At 43.3% G+C, this 22,265-nt stretch overlaps 1 protein-coding gene across 1 annotated transcript in view; it reads right to left on the reverse strand.

Moving 5' to 3' along the window:
* Nucleotides 1–1,503: 1,503 nt before the first annotated feature.
* The window catches only part of LOC139412415 (cadherin 16, KSP-cadherin), a 28,931-nt gene continuing 8,169 nt past the window's right edge, over nucleotides 1,504–22,265 (reverse strand). Inside the window, exons 7-17 of the mRNA XM_071159214.1 lie at nucleotides 21,437–21,562; nucleotides 20,020–20,170; nucleotides 19,582–19,794; nucleotides 19,143–19,219; nucleotides 16,370–16,561; nucleotides 13,699–13,940; nucleotides 13,467–13,597; nucleotides 12,514–12,753; nucleotides 6,603–6,719; nucleotides 5,073–5,189; nucleotides 1,504–4,801 (exon numbers count right to left, since the gene is read on the reverse strand). Coding sequence (XP_071015315.1) covers nucleotides 4,701–4,801; nucleotides 5,073–5,189; nucleotides 6,603–6,719; nucleotides 12,514–12,753; nucleotides 13,467–13,597; nucleotides 13,699–13,940; nucleotides 16,370–16,561; nucleotides 19,143–19,219; nucleotides 19,582–19,794; nucleotides 20,020–20,170; nucleotides 21,437–21,562 — 1,707 coding nt within the window. The 3' untranslated portion in view covers nucleotides 1,504–4,700. The remainder of the gene's footprint in view (nucleotides 4,802–5,072; nucleotides 5,190–6,602; nucleotides 6,720–12,513; nucleotides 12,754–13,466; nucleotides 13,598–13,698; nucleotides 13,941–16,369; nucleotides 16,562–19,142; nucleotides 19,220–19,581; nucleotides 19,795–20,019; nucleotides 20,171–21,436; nucleotides 21,563–22,265) is intronic.

The following is a 22,265-nucleotide window of genomic DNA, read 5'->3' on the forward strand; positions in this document are numbered from 1 at the left end:
GAGCCCATACGGGAGTTGTAGCGATGAGACAAGATAGTAGCTATTAAAAAAACTATTTTTTTTAAACGTCTCCTTCATACATGTCCCTGTCCCATAGCCAGCTGAACCACTCTGGTCCACAGAGACGCAGAATATGGGCACAGAGAGGCTAATAATAGAGCAATAGTCCCTCACAGCCATACTAATGCTTGACCCTATGTCAAAAGCAGGCTTGTTGGGCCTCTTCTACAGGGCTTTTGCGGTTATTCTGATTCCGAAGTATGTAAGCATATGCTGTTTTTAGCTGGGTCACATGAGTATTTGTTCCAGTGTAATTCCCTTGTGTTTGATTCCATGCGCATGTACTACTGTTGGCTACTATTAGAAGACAACATGGAGGAGCATCTTGCCTACCTGTTCTATATATGGTACACTGGATTGAAATGTTATTTTCAAAGTGCTTAGTGCTTTCCTGTTGTTGTTGTTATTGTGTTTTTCCTAGTACAGCCTAGTACGCCTGTGGAGCATTGTGGAACACGGCTGAGCAGAGTGCCTGTGAACTCCTTTCTGCTTTGATACACCACAGCCCATTAACCCTGCTTGGGAGATTATATCGCTAACCCATCTGCTGACCTGCACACAGATGTATACATGAATAGCTATTGTCTCAGCGTCCACATAAACCAGATGCATGACAGGGAATAATGTGGCTGCTGGTCTTTGTTTTAAGGGCCGCCAACGGAGCTTGGGCCAATTGCTCCAAGGGAAAGTGCACCATTAGAAAACCATAATGCATCGACTTGGCTAAACATCTTTCCTTTTTTAGTATACAATTATGTTGGTTGCCGCTGGGCGTCATTCAGTGGACCTTGAGCATTGGGCTATTTATGGCATCCCCCGGGTCTATTTATAGCCCAGCACCCTTGTCAGGTCATCAAGTTCACCTATGCTATTGTCATCATCCTGTAAATTGGAGGCACCTTGCTAAATGGGATTAAGACTGCTCTCTGGATAACCCTGGCTGTTCTTTTACATGTATAACCATTTTGAGGGGGTTATTATAGATCCACAGGGGATGGAATGATTAAAGGCCCAGTGCATTCAAAAATGTGATTTCCTGTGTTTTATATACATTTCCACACTATAGGGTTGGAATAATTCTGTGAAATAGTGAAAATTATGATAATGCCATTTTAGAGGTTTCTAGAGCTTAGAGGTTTAAAGACCACCTGAAATTTTAGCCTGTTTTGGTGGGTTAATTTGTTAATAGACCAATAAGAAAGAGAATTCCGAACCTCTCTGCCAATAATAAGTACTTTTCAGTTATCCCCTCCCCACTCAGACCACTCCGACAGTCCTAGCAAAAGTCTTGCTTGAGAAATTGCTCTACTAAGAAGCTATTTTTGTTATTTTATGCCATTTTATTACGTACAGGGTATTAAACCTGGGATTACTTTAACAATATATCAACCTCGATGTGGTTAAGCCTTCTAAAAAGCATTGTGAATGAACAGTAGGCTTCTCTTTTCAATAGTTTTATTACAATGTGAAATGTAATCAGTGGAATGATATGGTGCGAAGAATAGATTAAATTTGGCATCGTGCATTTTAATTACAAGGTTTAAAATCAACATTAAACAGGAAAAACCTACTGATTCTTACAAATCATTACATGTCAATATTTGAAATAGATAAAATAGCTACATGCTAAAATAACTAAATGTAACATCCCTATAATGCATAGCATGTATGACGCAATCTTAATTAATGATAATATTGTAATTGTGAGTATTGTGTGTGTCACAAAATATGACAGATACTATAACTGAAACGCAACAAATGTCTCATAAATGCTGTAGATGAGCAATGCCAAAAGTCTACAACTTGGGTGGTTCTTGAATTGCGGTGGCATTTAAAACCATCAAAAACACTTTCAAATGACGAATAGTTACATTTCAAACATGTTTTTGTCTATGATAAAATATAATACAAGCCATTTATACTGCCTTTATATTTCTGCATTTTTGAAAATATTTAGGGTTAGCAAATTGCCTTGTCCCAGTTGTGACCCAGTAGAGTTGTAGTCGGTGTCATATATTGAGAGTTCAGCCAGGTTTTTAGTCGTATGTTAGTCGTATGTACGGGATACGCATGTTATACATAATATACATTGTCCAACAAAATACTTGTTGGCACCTTTATTCACAACATTTTGGTGATATTTTGGTTACGAGAGCGTCTCCGACAATTCCCTATGAAATGACCCACCCCTCATGACAAAGTACTACTGAATTACTACACAAAACCTATTTGTGCAGTAGTGACTATGTAGAGTCTTGTAGGGAGTGTGTAGTGAATATGTAGATTATGCATTACTCAAGATACACAAGTAGAGTTTTGTAGTATTCAGTTGGAAAACAGTAGTGTTTCCAGTAGTAATCAGGTATACATTTTTACTACTTGATGTTGATAAATAAGTCGTCTAAACATTACAGCTTTACTACACAGGCGTGTCTATAGCAATCAAGTGGAGTTTTTACTACTTGATGTTGGTAGTGAATAAGTATCACAACACTACAGCCAGACCAACACGTTTTTTTGTGACCGCAAAAGAAGACAAAACAGGAAGTCATAGCTACTGTTTTTGACAATCCCGAATGTAATCATCTTCCATCCTTCGTAATCCAGACTTTCATAGCTGTTATGCTGGCACCATCTTTTATATTTTATGAAAACTTTCATGTCGTTGTTTAGCCATTTATATTGCTTTTTACTACATCAACAAGATTGCTAGCCAAAACGGTATTAGCCGTTAGCCATTGTCATAGAGATGTATTGAGTTTAGCCTAGTTGTTTGCTAGCCACATTGAAATGTAGATATGTAGCCTCTGTTTTTGTCATGCTAGTTAATTAGTATGTGTGTTTGTATGCAAATGTTGGGTATGTTCATATTGGTATACTTAGCCATTCTACTTACCTCTTTTGACATAAGAAGACTAGAGACCACTGTTGGTAAGATTAACATTGTTTATCAAATGTTTTTCTGTGTTGTTTTATGTGACCTCTGTTAGCTGATGATTGGTAATGGCTTATAATTGGTTGTCTCTTCTGCTTGTCTGTATTTTCTAAAAGGTTACGTGGTAGAGAAATGTTGCTGCAACAGAAAACAGGATCTAAAGATAGTTAAGTCAAAGCTGAATGAAGACAAGGCCTGAAATGGATTAACATAAAAGTGGAAATGTGTCATTTAATATGTCATTAATTTAATACAAATACAAAATGTATATATAATTGTTTGATGATATAACTACATTTAGAAACGGTTATGTAGTTACACAGTAGTCATTAAGGGAGAATTATGTAGTGATTTGAGTAGGAAATATGTTGTGTTCACCAGTCATAAAATGTCCCAATTTATCACTCATTACTACTTAAATTATTACATAAATCACTACTGGTTTACTACATATCTCAATAGCAATCAAGTAGTAAAATCAGTAGGTTTTGTGTAGTAATTCTGTAGTACTTTTTCATGAGGGGTCTGTAAACAAGCAAAACAGAGCAGCAATTTTCACAGACGTTTTTTTAATTATCAGCATTCTGAATAATGTGTATCCAAGTCTCTAATGTGTTGTGGTGTCAACAAATTGCATTTTTCCACTTTCGCGGGACATCTTCATAGGTTTTTAAAAACGACCAGAAATAAACATTACAGCGTGGAAGCGTTGATTATCACTTAGCAATGGCTATGGAGCAAAAAGTGTCTCTTTCAGCGCGTTCAGACAGAAATTACATTGGCCAAACTCTCGCTATATACAGTATACTCTATGGCTCTGGTTGTTGTGACATGTTTTGGGGGATTTAGAGATATCTATCTATTATTTTGAATGCTAGAAAGTAAACAAAAGTATTAAACAGATTGTAAAGATCTATAAAAACAGCTATTAACGGCTATTAAAAAAAAGTATGTTTTACTAATATAATGTTTCCCTCAGTTTTATATCATTGGTGTTACCGCCTCGAAAATAATTCATTACGTAAGGGATAATCAACGAGAGGCATGCGTTCTATGCAAAATAATGAGCAACTTGGAAGGTGTGTTCCACAACACGCAAGTGTATTTCCCTCTAGTGAGCATTCCCTCCAGTGGCAAACTGTTAATGGGGGAATGGTCTATTAAATACAATTACAAGCTAATCATACCCTTTTAGTATATCATACATTTAAGGATTCCATTGATCATTTGATGTGTCTAAATCCAAAGTCTTGCATGGTGTTGCTCTATTTAAATGAAGGAAAATGACATTGTGAGCAGAATTATTACTCATATCACTTTAGTAAGTGATCTTTAAAGGGTTAATGACCTTAGATTTTAGTATACTTGGCCTCCATTTCAGAAAATCCTAATTTACCTAAAATGTACTCCTACTGGTGGTACAATGTTATCATAATGGTAAAAATTATTTAAAGTCATTAAGCTGCCATTAGTTGATTTATACTGGGAAGATGTACCCAAATACATTTACTATAAATAAAAAAAATCTAGAAATATTAAGTGCATTTTTTCCCAAATGCACTGCCCAAATACCACCGCAATATAAGAACTACCCACTAGGTAAATACTATGCACAGTACTGAATAAACATTCTCACTATGTCATTGCTCTACTATCATGGCCCTGTCCATATGGGCAAAGTCGGAGACATATGCAGGCAGTACCCTCACAGTGAGATCCTCAGGGGTTCTCTCTCCTGGTTGGTTTTGCTCGGAGGTTTGGGGTTCTGGTAGGACAGCCTCACAAACACAACGATTAGAATGATTCCTGGGATAAATAAGAAAGATAAAATTAGGCCCAACATACTAAAATATCCCATGACTAACTCAAATGTAAGATCCTGAAAAAGATCCTAAGTGAACTCAGATCATCATGACACAAAATTACACAAAGGTCCATTTTGCTTATACTTCAGGCTCGGTTTCTGAAGTAAAACACGCTTTAGAAATACATTTGATTGATTGATTGACGTGGCTATTTTAACTTGGTAGCTTAATTAAAGGTGTTCAGTCTACAATCAAACAGCAGCTACCCTTACCTATGACCCCCAAGGTTCCCAGTAGGATGCCGACGGTGGACTGGACGGTTGGCATTCCTTGCAGCTGCTTAGCGGCGGTCCTGCAGTTTCCTCTCACATTGCATGGGCACACCGTCACTGTGATTTAAGACACAGTCAACGCAACTCACAAAGGGGACATATTCAGCACTCGTAAACACATTACAGATACCCCGAGCAGACCACGATGACAGGGAGAGAACATCTCCATGCCCCTGAGGCCTCAGGGTTTTACTAAATCAGTTCGGTGTGCTGTAGAGGGGGATCACTAGGCAGAGACCAGGCTGTGACAGGGGGAGAAGATGCACCTGCGGTACATCCTGTCATGAGACCGCGTCAGTCTGAACACAATGTCTCAGGATGACCAGTACTCTATTCCAACATGCTGCCATTCATCAGGGAAACAAATCTACAGGGATTATTTTATTTAACTAGGCAAGTCAGTTAAGAACAAATTCTTATTTTCAATGATGGCCTAGGAACAGTGGGTTAACTGCCTTGTTCAGGGGCAGAACGACAGATTTTTACCTTGTCAGCTCGGGATTCGATCTTGCAAACTTTCAGTTACTAGTCCAACACTCTAACCACTAGTCTACCCTGCCACCCCAGAGCAGATGCTGTCAACCAGATTGAGTTGTGGAGATATTCTGAGGGGTGGGAGGGCCAGGAGAAAACACATGAACACAGACCCAGCATACTGTATGCCCAATCCACTCCTATTTGTTTTCAGAGAAAGGACATTAATTACAGAGTAATTACAGCTGCAACATCCCAGCGTGAAAGGAAAGGACAGAAGGGACATTGATTGTAAACACTGCATGTTTCTTTTGATAGTTCAATTGTCCATCGACATGACTGTAATAACAGCTCAGCTACCAGAGAGAACAATGGTGGTGCTGACAGAAATGTATATTCTACTGAAAAGAATGGATGACAAATAATGGCCATCTATTATTGTGACAAAATCAAAGTTACAACACATGAGAAATGATACGTGTCACATTTTGTAAACATGTCCTCGTAGAGCAATATATTCTGCTTCAACACATACTGTTGAAGTCAGAAGTTTACATACAATTAGGTCGAAGTCATTAAAACTTATTTTTCAACCAATCCTATAGAACATTTGTGGGCAGAACTGAAAAAGCGTGTGCGAGCAAGGAGGCCTACAAACCTGACTCAGTTACACCAGCTCTGTCAGGAGGAATGGGCCAAGGAAGCTTGTAGAAGACTACCCGAAACGTTTGACCGAAGTTTAACAACTTAAAGGCAATGCTACCAAATACTAATTGAGTGTATGTAAACTTCTGACCCACTGGGAAAGTGATGAAAGAAATAAAAGCTGAAATAAATAATTCTCTACTATTATTCTGACATTTCACATTCTTAACTGACCTAAAACAGGGAATTTTTACTAGGATTAAATGTCAGGAATTGTGAAAAACTGAGTTTAAATATATTTGGCTAAGGTGTATGTAAACTTCCGACTTCAACTGTATCAATATGTGTCACCTGGCAGGTTGATGAAGGTGCTCCTGGGAGGAGAGCTGCTGTCAGAGATGGTGAAGGGGACCGTGTAGACCTCAGGAGACAGGTATGGGATGTTCAGGGACAGGTTGGTATGGGTGTCTGAGGAAAGACAGATATTACATTGGTAGCCTATGGTAAACCTTTATGACAAAGGTTTATTGGGCTCCATAACTTTGACATTTTCTGTACGTATTCTTGGTCAAATTAAAAAATTGTTCACATAACCTTTCCAAGAATCATACACTATATTACCAAAAGTATGTGGACACCCCTTCAAATTAGTGGATTCTGCAATTTCAACCACACCTGTTGCTGACTGGTGTAAAGCATTGAGCACACAGCCATGCAATCTCCATACACAAACGTTAGCAGTAGAATGGCCTTCCTGAAGAGCTCAGTGACTTTCAATGTGGCACTGTCATAGGATGCAACCTTTCCAACAAGACAGTTCATAAAATTTCTTCCCTGCTAGATCTCTCCAGGTCAAATGTAAGTGCTGTTATTGTGAAGTGGAAACGTCTAGGAGCAACAACAGCTCAGCCACGATGTGGTAGGCCACAGAAGCTCACAGAATGGGACCGCCGAGTACTGTAGCGCATAACGCGTACAAATTGTCTGTCCTCTGTAGAGGGGGTATCACCAGGCAGACTGGGCTGAGACCAGGCTGCGACAGGGGGAAAGGGTGCACCTGCGGCCCATCCTACCCTGAGACTGAGTCAGTCTGAACACAATGTCTCAGGATGACCAGTACTCTGTTCCAACATGCTGCCAAACATCAGGGAACATGCTGCCAAACATCAAGGAAACAAATCTACAGGGATCTATGAGATGTCCTTTTCTATTTACAGAGCAGATGCTGTCAACCAGATTGAGTTGTGGGGATATTCTGAGGGGTGGGAGGGCAAGGAGAAAACACATGAACACAGACTCAGCATATGCCCAATCCACTCCTATTTGTTTTCAGAGAAAGGACATTAATTACAGAGTAATAACAGCTGCAACATCCCAGTGTGAAAGGAAAGGACAGAAGGGACATTGATTGTAAACACTGCATGTTTCTTTTGATAGTTCAATTGTCCATCGACATGACTGTAATAACAGCTCAGCTACCAGAGCGAACAATGGTGGTGCTGACAGAAATGTATATTCTACTGAAAAGAATGGATGACAAATAATGGCCATCTATTATTGTGTCCTCGGTTGCAATACTCACTCCTGTGTTCCAAATTGCCACTGGAAGCAACGTCAGCACAAGAACTGTTCGTCTGGAGCTTCATGAAATGGGTTTCCATCGTTCTCTGGAGTGATGAATCACGCTTCACCATCTGGCAGTACGACGGAAGAATCTGGGTTTGGCGGATGCCAGGAAAACACTACCTACCCCAATGCATAGTGCCAACTGTACAGTTTGGTGGAGGAGGAATAATGGTCTGGGGCTGTTTTTCATGGTTCGGGCTAGGCCCCTTAGTACCAGTGCTACAGCATACAATGACAATCTAGGCAATTCTGTGCTTCCAACTTTGTGGCAACAGTTTGGGGAAGGCCCTTTCCTGTTTCAACATGACAATGCACAAAGCGAGGTCCATACAGAAATGGTTTGTCGAGATTGGCGTGGAAGAGCTTGACTGGCCTGCACAGAGCCCTGATCTCAACCCCATCAAACACCTTTGGGATGAATTGGAACACCGACTGCGAGCCAGGCCTAATCGCCCAACATCAGTGCTCACTTATGCTCACTAATGCTCTTGTGGCAGAATGGAAGCTAGTCCTCGCAGAAATGTTCCAACATCTAGTGGAAAGCCTCCCAATAAAACTGGAGGCTGTTATAGCAGCAAAGGGGGGACCAACTCCATATTAATGCCCATGATTTTGGAATGAAATGTTTGATGAGCAGGTGTCCACATACTTTTGGTCATGCAGTGTACTTTTAAGACCAATTTAACTGACGGTACACAGAAACTTTTGTCCATTTTGGCTAGCGTCTAAAAGCAAAGTAAACATCAGAGGGAAATTCCAAAATCTCCAAAGCCTGTGCAAGAATGAAAAACATTACCTCAAATATATTTTTAAACATCTGCTTGTTCTCAGTAAAGAGTCTGCGATACAGGCCAATTCATAATTATAATGCCATTCACAGCTAAATATACAGTAAATACTCATGGCTGAATGATTAACTAGGTTTTGGTGAACATGTGTAAAATATTGGCATGATCAACAGCCCACATCAACATTATTCTGATAGAGGAAAGACCTAGGTCGGTTTATCATACACATGCTGTATGTGTGAGGGACCCTGTCACTTGTGTCTGGTAGACCCTCTGTGACGCAAAACAAACACAGTGGCCAAGGGGTGACGAAGGTTGGTTCTAGTGCAAATGCACTGATACTTGATCTAATCTATGAATTAATCCAAAATACAGCGATGTATAACAGAGGGTCTACTATCAGACTGTTAGCTGTTATCCGGGGGTCCAAAAGCCCCTGGCTGGCCTCTGACACTGCTCCCCTTCATGTGCCTCTGTTCTGAAAGAGATGGAGAGACTGTGACGCACCTCTGGACCAACACAAAGGACATTCTTATCTTCTTCTATCTTCTACTATTATCACTACAGTTGCTGTACCAGGCGGTGATACAGCCCGACAGGATGCTCTCGATTGTGCATCTGTAAAAGTTTGTATTTTTGTGACAAGTCAAATTTCTTCAGCCTCCTGAGGTTGAAGAGGCGCCTTCTTCACCACGCTGTCTGTGTGGGTGGACCACTTCAGTTTGTCCGTGATGTGTACGCCGAGGAACTTAAAACTTTCCACCTTCTCCACTACTGTCCCACAGATGTGGATAGGGGGGTGCTCCCTCTGCTGTTTCCTGAAGTCCCCGATCATCTCCTTTGTTTTGTTGATGTTGAGTGTGAGGTTGTTTTCCTGTCACCACACTCCAAGGGCCCTCACCTCCTCCCTGTAGGCCGTCTCGTCATTGTTGGTAATCAAGCCTACCACTGTAGTGTCGTCTGCAAACTTGATCAATTGAGTTGGAGGCGTGGCCACACAGTCATGGGTGAACAGGGAGTACAGGAGAGGGCTGAGAATGCACCGTTGTGGGGCCCCGGGGTTGAGGATCAGCGGGGTGGAGATGTTGTTTCCTACCCTCACCACCTGGGGGCGGCCTGTCAGAAAGTCCAGGACCCAGTTGCACAGGGCAGGGTCGAGACCCAGGGTCTCAGGCTTAATGACGAGTTTGGAGGGTACTATGGTGTTAAATGCTGAGCTGTAGTCGATGAACAGAATTCTTACATAGGTATTCCTCTTGTCCAGATGGGTTAGGGCAGTGTGATTGTGATTGCGTCGTCTGTGGACCCATTGGGGTGGTAAGCAAATTGGAGTGGGTCTAGGGTGCCAGGTAGGGTGGAGGTGATATGATCCTTGATTAGTCTCTTAAAGCACTTCATGATGACGGAAGTGAGTGCTACGGGGCGATAGTCATTTAGCTCAGTTAAATTAGCTTTCTTGGGAACAGGAACAATGGTGGCCCTCTTGAAGCATGTGGAAACAGCAGACTTGGATAGGGATTGATTGAATATGTTCGTAAACACACCAGCCAACTGGTCTGCACATGCTCTGAAGACGCGGCTAGGGATGCCGTCTGGGCCAGCAGCCTTGCGAGGGTTAACACGTTTAAATGTTTTACTCACGTTGGCTGCGGTGAAGGAGAGTCCACAGGTTTTGGTAGTGGGTCGTGTCGGTAGCACTGTATTGTCCTCAAAGCAAGCGAAGAAGTTGTTTAGTTTGTCTGGGAGCAACGAAGCTGGTTTTCTTTTTGTGGTCTGTGATTGACTGTAGACCCTGCCACATTCCTCTCGTGTCTGAGCCGTTGAATTGCGACTACTTTGTCTCTATACTGACGCTTAGCTTGTTTGATTGCCTTGGGGAGGGAATTGCTACAATGTTTGTATTCTGTCATGTTTACGGTCTCCTTGCCCTGGTTAAAAGCAATGGTTCGCCAAAAGTGTGCAAAGCTGTTGTCAAGGCAAAGGGTGGCTACTTTGAAGAATCTCAAATATAAAATATATTTTGATTTGTTTGACACCTTTTTGGTTGCTACATGATTCCATATGTGTTATTTCAAAGTGTTTGATGTCCACTATTATTCTGCCATGTAGAAAATAGTAAAAATAAAGAAAAACCCTTGAATGAGTAGGTGTGTCCAAACTTTTGACTGGTACTGTATGTAAATGTGATATAAACTTCTTTTTTATATATACATTAGCAAATATTTCTAAAAACCTGTTTTTGCTTTGTCATTATGGGGTATTTTGTGTAGATTGATGAGGGGGAGAAAACGATTGAATACATTTTAGAATAAGGCTGTAAAGTAACAAAATGTGGAAAAAGTCAAGGGGTCTGAATACTTTCCGAATGCACTGTATATCATCTTGTTAGGTAAGGCTGCGACCGACCGGCGTCAGTGACATAAACAGTAGAGGAGCCCTTGGTCTGCCGCATCCTCAATGGTTCTTATTGTGACTTTTCTTTGATGTCATTGACAGGAATAGTGTATGTGAGAGTTCAAAAAAAATATAGACCTGCTTTTATCACAGCCCACAGGAATAATGGAAAATATAAAGGTAAATCATTGCTGTGTCTATTTATGACTAATTAGAATTGACTGACTGTCTGTTCTGTGGTGGACAGGAACAGTGGAATCTACTGGTACCCTCTCAGGACAAGCACAGCACAGCCGACTATGTGAGCTTCTCAAAGACAGAGGCTGCGTCACACCTCCGTCACTCTCTCCAGCCTCTCCAGTTGTCAGGGAGGAGGGCTAAGAGCCACAAAGGTGAGGTAAATAGGTGCGCCACGGCACGTCTGCAGGAGGTGTTATTAGGGACAAGTCTTGCAGCTGCTGGGTGCTGCTGGGAAAAATACACTTTTAGCCTCTTAGCCTTTCAGCCTGGCGGGCCCCAGCTGTGACATCACACAAATTAAAAGGGAAATATAATTATAGCCAGCCTTCTGCAGCTTCCAATAATAACGCGTCAGAGAGAAATGGCGAGAGAGAAAAACTAAAGAGAAAAGGTTGTCACGGTGATACAATAGAGAGACTATGACAGCACAGCCGAGTCGACACGTCTGATTAATGTATGTCAGCCTGACACATTACAGACAGGCACAGCGACAGGAAGAGGGCCATTAGGTGATTTAGAGACATTGTCTAGTCAGAGCGCCTCAGAAGAAAGGATGGGGGCAATTTACTTCCACTGTCAGTCAGTGTCTCAGTGCCACTCACTCTAATCCTCTACACGTGTCTGTGGATCAACAGGTGGTCTGAATGGATCCCTGAATTACATCCTATTCACCGTTCATCACACTGTAGCAAAACACCCCGGATTGTTCTCTTTCCAATGTTATTGCATGTACATGCTTTCTATTTTGAAAACCATTTTATCGTCAATGACGTTACCCTATACACGGGTAACCACAGTGAGAGTGTCAGGTCTAACGTCACCGTGACGACTCAAATAGAATAAGTGGCCTAATTTGGTACTTTCATTTAGCTGTCTGGTAGTGGTTCTTACACAGACATGACTCAACCAATCCCATACCTCGATCTGGATTGATCCTGCAGAGAGGTTAATGTTTCCTGGGTCCTGCATCCTACAGCATGGTGCGAGCCTACAATGTCATAGCGTTGGGTCACCATGTCGCTACTACAGTGACCACACCTACAGTATTGTCATGGTAATATACACAACAATTTCCACTGCTGGACTGGTTACTGAAATATCTGATGTTCTAAGAGGCTGGTTTGAGTGTGTGTTGATCTTTCTGTTTGTCAAGATAAAACACAAATGTGTTAGTGAAAAAACAGAAGATAGTTTATCTGGATGATGAGGCAGACCATTGATGGGGGTGAGTTTCCAGTTGCCGCGCACAGTGGCGTCACTGCGGAGGGAGAAGTTGAGCCTGCCACCGTGCTGGGGACCATCACTGTCCCGGGATGCCAGCACCAAGGCCTGGTCCTCCCAGCGTGGGGTACATAGGTACTTCCAGGAGTAGTCTCCCACCAACACCGGACTGTTGTCATTCACATCCAGGATATGGACTGTGACCAGTGTTGAAGCTGACAGAGAAGAGTTCCCTGGGAGGCAAATAGTACAGTTTTAATAAACATTAGTACCCACTGAATCATTGGTAACAACAGTCCTCGTGTTGTACCGTATTGGGTGCTGCTGGCCTTGCTTTGACAAGCACAGAGGGACATTAAAAGCATATTTTAAAATGTTTCTGATACCTGTACACTTCGATCCAACTAACATAATACATGATCTCCTCCACCAATTAACGCCACTGCCCTCTCTAACCTCTATAGGTGTGGATTCAAGATGTGAGTCAGAGCCCCCATTCTGTGGGTTATGGACCAGTCTGAATAGATTTTTCACTAGATGTGATAAGTGCATGCGAGGGATAAGGGCAGCGGGTAATTAGAGAGGTGCCGTGTGCAGCTCTCAGACCCTGCAAGTCTGTCTTCTGTTCTGAGTCGTGCTTAACTATTGTGGGGGAGGATTGGATTGGAGTTTTCTATACAACATACACCCCCTCCTCACTTCCCACTCTACACCCACCAGCTAGCTAGCTACACACTGGCTGTCACTTCGCATGACTCACTCCCTGCTTATTACACTGACAGTGAATACTGTGTGGTCTTGAATTCTCAATGTAAGTATTGTTTTAGCCTTGCATTATTACATTTGAAACCCTCTGGGGCAAACACAAGGTTGAGGTCTAAGTTGCCCTGGACCCTCTGTCTGGAAAGATATAGAAGTAGACATTATTGTCAGAAAACCATCTTACGTCCATCTTCAGCCATGACCTCCATGGTGTAGGTGCTGTTTTCTTCTCTGTCCAAGGCCTGGACAGTCTTCAGCTCACCTGAGTACTTCCCAATGGAGAAATACCTCTTTGTGTCTCCTCTGAGCGAGTATCTGGACCAAAACAAAACGGGGTGGGATAACACAATGATCCATGCCTTTAAACTGTGAATTAATGTTTATTTTTATATTATTTCCGATGAACGATGTTTCACCTGATTGGGTGTGAGTCTGGGTCATATCCACGAATAGTGGCAATAACCCGTCCTGGCTCCTCCCCCTCTCTGACGGTGACCTCGTAGTGGCTCTGGGACAGGATGGGGCCCTCGTTGATATCATCCACATAGATGGAGACGGTTGCCGTGGACGCTGGGCCATACCTCCCTCGTACCAGGGCCACTGGGTTTTGAGCACTAAGGACCAGGATGTACTCGCTCTCCCGCTCAAAGTCCAGCACCTGCATGCATACAGGTTGCCGTAGAAATGCTGCTCATATGGAAGGGCATGCACTTACATACATGTAGTGTTCGAATAGTTGTGAAACATGGGAACATAGTGTTCTACAGTGCAAGAATGAACACCAGGAAAATAATCATGGGAGGGATTTACTAACATTTCCCAGAAAATAGCAGACATAATCTAAAGAGCATCAAAGCAGTCAGTGAATGTGTTGTGAATGTGCCATTTCAGCACTCCATGAGACGCACAGGCTGCTCATTTAGACTGAGCAACATATCGAACCGCCCCCTCCAACAGAGGCATGGGATTGTATTACGCTCATGGAGCAAACACAGGAGGTCAGAAAGAGCCTGTATATATCTGCTGGGAATCGACGTGTTCCACAGATTTACAGGCTGATCCTACTGGAAAGGAGAGGGTTGTGGAACACTGCACAGTGACTCTAAACAAGTCCTCTATAATACCGTCACCTGCATAATACCGTCAGACAAGCTGATTTACCGGCAGAGAGGAGTTTTATTTCCACTGTAAAACAAACTGGAATGACAGGGACGGCCATTTGATTCACGTGTCACTTGACATGAATCCTGCCTGTGACAGAGAATCCCGTTAGTGGACAGCCGTTGCTATGCTTACTCTGTGAGTTCACAGCCCGTCATTGTATCCCCTGTGTTGTCTACGTTCGGGTGAAATTAAGTGATTGCTGTTGCTAATAACATGTCGCCTGGCCCAAATAGCTACCTCTGTTGCTAGAGAGAAAACACAGATGTTGTTCAGTGTTGGAGTGACTAATGGTGTTGACTGGAAGTGAAGTGCAGGTTTGTATCAGGCAACAACCAGAAGAATCCAACCACCCCTCAGCTGCTGTTGCTGGCCTTAAGTTGCTGTGTGGAGGGCGGCCCACTAGGTTAAATGGGGATACTTGGACGCATGAGAGTCTCCAGCTCACTGGGTTTAAAATGAAGGAGACGATTACTTGTGATCCCCTCTTTCATAGCAAGATCATAATAAGATCAAAGCATTAGTCCAGTGTGTGGGTGTGTGTGTGCGTGTGTGTGTGTATGGTATGTGTGTGTGTGTTAATTTGTAATCTCTATTCTTCCCCCTGAAAATGATTGAATCAGCTATGTGCACCATCCACCCAGCTCAAGGCGACTGACCACACACTTTTATACGCCATCCTCTCTCATTCACTATTCATGACGGCAGGTACTGCATATATGCGCGTAGGAGACATTGCAACAGAACACATGCTTAACATGGGTCTGGTAAAAGGCCTGGAGTTTTCCCTGATCCGGTCACATGGATTAGCACGATATACCCAACCTCAGACACATCCGCCTACAGCACAGCAGGAGCTGAATATTCTCCTTGCTATTATCCTCACGCTCTCACAACAACTGTTGCACAGCACCAGAGAGACAGATTAGCTAGTGTTCAGTTAGCGGTGCCTTGCCTATGTGGTTTATAGTGAGTAAACTGTAATTGCTTTCTACAGACTAATGGAACTGTGTAATTATTCCATTAGACTTTGTGCAAGCTGCTGTTATTGAGACAACGGGACTACCCTCTGGGTTGTCTCAGTCCCGCCACAAGATCACATATTAGTGAGCATGCTCTGATGTACTAACAAGCTATTTTACCAGACGGACGGTCGTTGGCTGGCTTTAAGCCTGTAACTACTGCACTAAGGATACACTGTATGTGGTGCTTCAAAATGAGCTACAGTAGGCCTATGTCAGAGCCTTATACAGCATATCATTACTGTATGGCAGGGTTCATCAGAGACAATGCAAAGGGGATGTGCTCCAGTCCTGTATTAGTTTAGACAATACCGGAGGCAACACCTGTTTTACCTCTGCGGAATATAGGTAACATTCCTCTACTCCCACAGAGAGGTAGAAGGTCCCGCTTCCAGAGAATGGGGACACAAACAATGACAAACACTCCCTCTTTGTCTCCAAACCCCTCCTGTCCAGGCCAGGGGAGATAGCTGACGCAGGGCGGTGCTGGGGCAGGGCTGGGAGGGTGGAGGGGATTACAGGAGACCAGGGACGAGCCAGAGACAACCCAGGGATGGGCTCAGATTATTTTGGGATAAACTATTGTTTTTGTCATGGCTTATTTTTGGGACACGTGTCATTGAAATACCCATGTGTGTGTGTGTGTGTATGAAGAGACATAGAAAGTGATATGCAAAGCAAGATTCAATATGCATGTATCTTTTCCTTATGGTTTACTATTGCAATGTCGAAATGCATAATTATTATCGCTACAACTCCCGTCAATATTGCATAATTCTATGAAGATATTATTACCATGTTAAAAAGCATCCTATTCATCGACATCTAGGGCTCTTTGGGTTGTGTCTTATTTGTGAATGAACCAGAGAGAAAAGAGACTGTTGAATGAAGGAGATTGCCGTACCTTGGAGAGGATGAGTGAAACTTCATTGGTCTGCTTGTCTGTGACCAGCATGAACACCTCCTCCTCGTTGCCAGACTCCAGCCTGTAATTCACCTGCCAGCTGTCTCCTCCCCTCTCATCAGCATCCCACGCTGACACCGCCGTTACCGTGGCTCCCAAAGGAGCATCCTCTGCCAGGTGGAAGGGGCCGTACTAAGAGAGAAGGGGAGAAGGGAGAGAGAAAGGTGAGAGGAGAAAGGGAGCGAGGAGGGGGGATGAGGACAGGGAGAAGGAAAAGATAATGAAGCATGGGCTACTACATCTGCATAGCTTTCTTTTGGGCTCCCGAGTGGCGCAATGGTCTAAGGCACTGCATCTCAGTGCTAGAGGCGTCACTACAGATGCTGGTTCGATTCTAGGCTGTATCACAACCGGCCGTGATTGGGAGTCCCATAGGGCGGCGCACAATTGGCCCAGTGTAGGCTGTCATTGTAAATAAGAATTTGTTCTTAACTGACTTGCCTAGTTAAATAAAGGTAAAATAAAAAATAAAACAATTATCTCTGGGGTTTTAGGCTGGGTATATGTAAAGCACTGTGTGACAACTATTGAAAAGGACTTTATAAAATAAATGGGATTGATTTTTAAAAATGTATTATTTAGTATTATATTGTTTTAGCTTGGAATTTGCACTTTTAGGACGACTCCATTGGTTCCGTTGTTCCAGGCTAACTAGCTAAATATATCAAGTGCATTTCAAATATTTGAACATATTTGACATAATCTAGGTTATGTATTTGACCCAGGTCTGGTGTGTGTATGCAGGCATGTCCCCTGTGGCCCTGTGTTGTTGACCTTCATTCACACACCTCCTATCTCTCTGCTTGGGAGTCCTTTAATCAGCCACTCACTGTGGTCCTCCACTGAAATGGCTGTGTCTCTGATCTGCCTGCCCGGGCTAGAGGGTCGCTGATACCATGGGTCTCACCACTCACCTGCCAGCTCCCTACAAACCCGATCACATGTTGCTGGAAAAAGCAGGGGCACTCTGGCGTGACCCACTCAAGAGCTTTTTCCACCTCTCTGTGTGTGTGTGTGTGTGTGTGTGTGTGTGTGTGTGTGTGTGTGTGTGTGTGTGTGTGTGTGTGTGTGTGTGTGTGTGTGTGTGTGTGTGTGTGTGTGTGTGTGTGTGTGTGTGTGTGTGTGTGTGTGTGTGTGTGTGTGTGTGTGTGTGTGTGTGTGTGTGTGCCAGAGTGAGAGAATATGAGCCTGGGGCTGGCATCGACTCAAAAAATGATCGCCAGCATTGTTGAGGTGCATAGAGAATCCATAATGAGAATGGCTGTAAATCTTTTGGCATGGATTGAACCCAATGAGGAACAAACTGGATGACACTGGAATAACTCTAGAATATGAATATGTCTCCTGTATCTTAACAGTACCTTCTCTCCCTCCGAGAGCATCTAAACATAACAAGCACAGTTAGGGTTTACATTGACTTAGTCTAGCACCAGTGAGGACAACAACAGCTTTGTGCTTCATTGTCACATGTCCCCATTTTAAGATGGTGATTTGCTCCCACATCTTTCACAACTACTACTACTGTCTCCTGCATTATTCAGGAGGTGTGGGTGTAGACTGTTTTCCATTCTGGAACAGTATGTGAGAAAATGGTCTATCTTTGGCCCGTATACTGCATACCTTGAGGCCAGCGCTAATCCAATGTTGTCTCATTGTGACCTCAGCGGTGACTTCATTATTAATGAGGATCGACTATGAAAAAGACCGCTGGAAACACTGACTGTCCCCAAAGATGCTCTCATAGATCAAAAATAGTGTTTATGTTAAGACTAAGGTCCCTTTCAGGGACACTCCCCCCGTACCAGAGGAGATGACGACACTGTGCGGCTAATGAGATTTCTTATGAGTCACTTCTAAGGGCTTTTTATTGACAAATTCCAGAACAACGCAGCTCATTTCTGTACTAGAAGGGATGCATTTTTTCACTTTTAACCAAGTATTTCATATTTCATCTAGAACTGCTTTTTTGGACCAGTGAGCTCAGACATAGTAGTAATTATTGCTCAGTGCGATGATTTTTCTATAAAGATGTGAAATGTTCCGACTGCTGTATGTGTGAGGGATATCATTTAGAGCTGTCTTATGGCGACGCTGTGGATTTGCCTATTCTATAAATAAAGGATTCTCACAGGCCTCATCTGAGGCTTATTCAGATTAACTCAGAGAACATTGTCCATTTGGAGCACAATGAGAAATAAACCCTACAATAATATGTTTCCATCTTTAAAGTTGTAGGATACTCATTTGATCACCCTGTTGTAGGAGAACTTTCCAGCCATGCAGGAAATGTAAAACGTGTAGTGTATTTGAGGTTTGAAAATGCTTCTGAAGTTTGTCATTTCCTCTTTGAAATTTTAGACTTGATTCTCCCTTACGAAAAATTGTCCATTAATTATAATCCACATAATAATTCACATTTTCTGTTGCTGAAGGATTACTTTCCTGCTGTAGCAAACTGGCTCAAATGAAGGTCCTACATTTGTATAAGCCTGAGATTAAAGCTTGGATCCCCCTCAAAGCACTCCATCTCGCTCCCCTCTGGGAAATCAAATCAGTGACCTGGAGGGAGAGTTCACACAGCAGCCATCCAACAGAAGAGAAACATCTAATATACTGTATAAGAGAGAGATTTTCAATGAGTGCCCTGAATCACGTCTATCCCCCAAACCCAAAATCACACTGTCAGTCCCCTTTTCAGCCTGTGTAAAGGTACCTCGTGTGGAGTGAAGACGGGTGGGTTGTTGTTTTCGTCCTGCACTGTCACAACCACAGTACATGAGCTGTTTAAGCCTGCAAATGAAATCATAATCAGAGAGAGATAGGCTCCATTAGTGAGTCACTTAGTTTGGCATGCCTCTTTCATACTGAAGCCCTCAGTCTTAATCATGATCATCAGTCACTGTAGTGTCATATTTAAACAATATTCTCCTCAAAGGAAGCAGAGGGAAAACCTCCAACGTTACATCTGCTAGTCTAAAACTAATTTACACTACCACTGCACCCGTGTCTACATATCACAATAGGTTACTACTATAGAGTATCTCTGGATTATCTTTACATTGTACTATGTATACATTATCTTTGTGGAAGTAATCCCTCACCCCTCTCCCTAACACCACAGAACCACATTGCCATGCAGTACTGTTGGTCACCTTTAGCGTCCTCGGCAGTGATGGTCAGTGTGTACTGTGGGGCGGCTCCCTCCAGGTTGTCTGCCTGCACTGAGATGACCCCAGAGTCACGGTCCACCCGGAACAAAGCACGAGGGCTCTCTGGGATCTGGCCAACCAGCCGGTAGAAGATCCTCACGTTATCTGTTTTCGGATCATCGTTGTCGGCTGCTTGAACTGTGAGGATTTCCGTCCCTGGGAAAAGAGCAAAGTCCTCACAGATTAGTGTTTGGGCAAAAACAAATTTTCTTTGAGTGAGAAACACAGAATCCTATTTTGAGCGTACTGATGAATTTCTCCATGTTTTTTGATTTCGGAGTATTTAGTTTCAAGCGTAAACAAAAGGCCTTTGCGATCCAGTATGTTCCAGAGTTGTCTGTAGGTGTGTGTTAAAAGTGTGTTCTGAGGGTTGTGCCTCACCCCGTGGGGCGAGCTCCTTGACCACGGTGTGGTACTGTGTGGTAGGGAACGTGGGCCTGTTGTCGTTGGCATCGCCCACCATCACCCTCAGCTCCACAGGCTTGGCGATCTCCCTGCCATCCGGACGCTCCACCACGATGCTGATCTGGAACTAACAGACAGAGGCACATGGGGTCATGTGCTTTTACAAAGTGTCTAGATCAAATCTCCCTGCCTGGACACACAGTGAGACCACAGACAGACACACTGGAATTACACAAAGTGCCAGCTCTCAGCCAGGAAAGATCTTCATGTTCTGTATTGAACGTGGCACAATTACACACTTGAACCACAGTCTGAGATGAAGCCACAACAATTTTGTATTCATTATATATTGAGCTTTCTTAGAATAGATGGCGGGTTGGAGGTATGTGGGGGTGTATGTGTGTGAATGAAGTAAGTTGTTGCTTTTTTAGAGTGCAGATTGCTCACCCCCCCTTGCCCCTTTCACTCCGACCTGTCTTTAGAAGATGAAGCCATTAGGTTAACGATAGGCAGTGACAGTGCCAACACTCAGCGTGTCCATTGATTCCTTGACTGCTACTCAGCTCACAGAACTGAGGCATTTTGCTTGTATAGCGCCTTCTTTGACACATCCAGAGATGATTCATCATCTCTGCGCCCTATACGGGCACGCAACTCTGTCGACACCAAGCGAGAGGTACTGTACATGTGCATGCATCCCCTTCCTCCTCTCCTCCCGCTTCCCTCCATCAGCTGTAAGAGTCACATGTCGCTGACATATGAGTCTCAGTCAGTCAGCGGGGAACCATCTCAATCAGGGAACCTGGACTGCCTCACTCGTGTTGTGTGAGGAGGTGGATCGATAGGCTGTGACTCAGTGTGATGCATGATGGAACATGACAACTCCATCATGATAGGTGACAGTCACTGCCAGGTAGGGAGAGAGGAGAAGGAGGGAAGAGGGTGTGTGTCTATCTTTATAATTACTGTACTATAGGTATAGTTCAGACAGAATAGACTCTCTGAGGGCTTTCTGTAGAAACAGCACATCCAATACAGTGATGTATTTTTCCTTGTGTCAGACCAGTGAGCAGTAAGGTCTCTGGCCAGACACGTTGCTTGCTACTCTGCAGAATGAACCCAAAGTCAACCTGTGCCAAAAAGTGATGTTTATCTAATCCTGTACAGCTTTGGAGCTTAGCTTCTTGGCAAACTGCAGAGGAGGAAAAAAGACACGTTGGGATTTGAATCATGACGCTCCTTTTCTTGTTTACCCAGATTTTCCTCCGTCCTTTCAGTGTAATGTTGTACATCACATGACATGACTATGCGTTCGCAGCCCTAACAAGTCCTTACTATATGATAAAGACAGGAGGTACGATACAATATGAATGAAAAATGTGTGGTCACTCACCTGGTCCTGAGTCTCTCTGTCTAGTGGGGCGTTGAGAGAGATGACTCCCTCTCTGCTGACAGTGAACAGCATCTCTGGGAATTCCCCCTCCAGGCTATACTCTACCAGACCTCCACTCCACTTCACCTAGACACAGCATAGGGAAGCAGGGAAAGCACAGAACAGCTCATAAACTGAACATGGTCAATTCAACGTTCTCTCTGAACTGCGGGATTGTAGGATTGATCCCCCTCTTCCGCTGTTCCCACTCTCTGTCTCTCTCATGTACCTAGGCTTTACTAGAAAGGGAAACCCTGACCTTTAGTAAAAACCTGTGAGGTGTTTAACCTGTTATGATAAAGTGCTGTGTCAATGTACAGGAAGTGATGAGGACCAGAGACCTCTTCCAAAACAAAAGCTCATACATGTTGGATGGGGAGCTTCCACTGATTTAAACCACAGGGCCGGACAGGGTATGATTGGCTCAGAGGACCCCATGAAACAGCACCCAAGAAGGAGAGGTCGCCGGCAGAGACACAGGGGGCATGTGCATCTCCTCAACACACTGTCACACTCCACTCCATTGTTTTGGAGCTGGCTCCCCAAACACTGAGGCTGTGTATACACAAGCCCCTCTTCTCACGACTTCTGTCTTCCCAGTGTCATGGTATTTCAGGGCCTCAGTGCTTTGAAGAGATGTAGTATATAACAATGTTATTAATGACTTGGTTGTTCTAAAAATGGATATGAGTAGAGTACACTGTAGCTGATGTAATGTTTTGCTTTCTGTGCTTTTTTTTAACAGCTTGCAGTGCACGCTCTGACTTCTCTGTCACCTTGTGAATAAGCA

Source organism: Oncorhynchus clarkii, chromosome 6 (genome assembly GCF_045791955.1).
Source record: "Oncorhynchus clarkii lewisi isolate Uvic-CL-2024 chromosome 6, UVic_Ocla_1.0, whole genome shotgun sequence".
Taxonomy (NCBI): domain Eukaryota; kingdom Metazoa; phylum Chordata; class Actinopteri; order Salmoniformes; family Salmonidae; genus Oncorhynchus; species Oncorhynchus clarkii.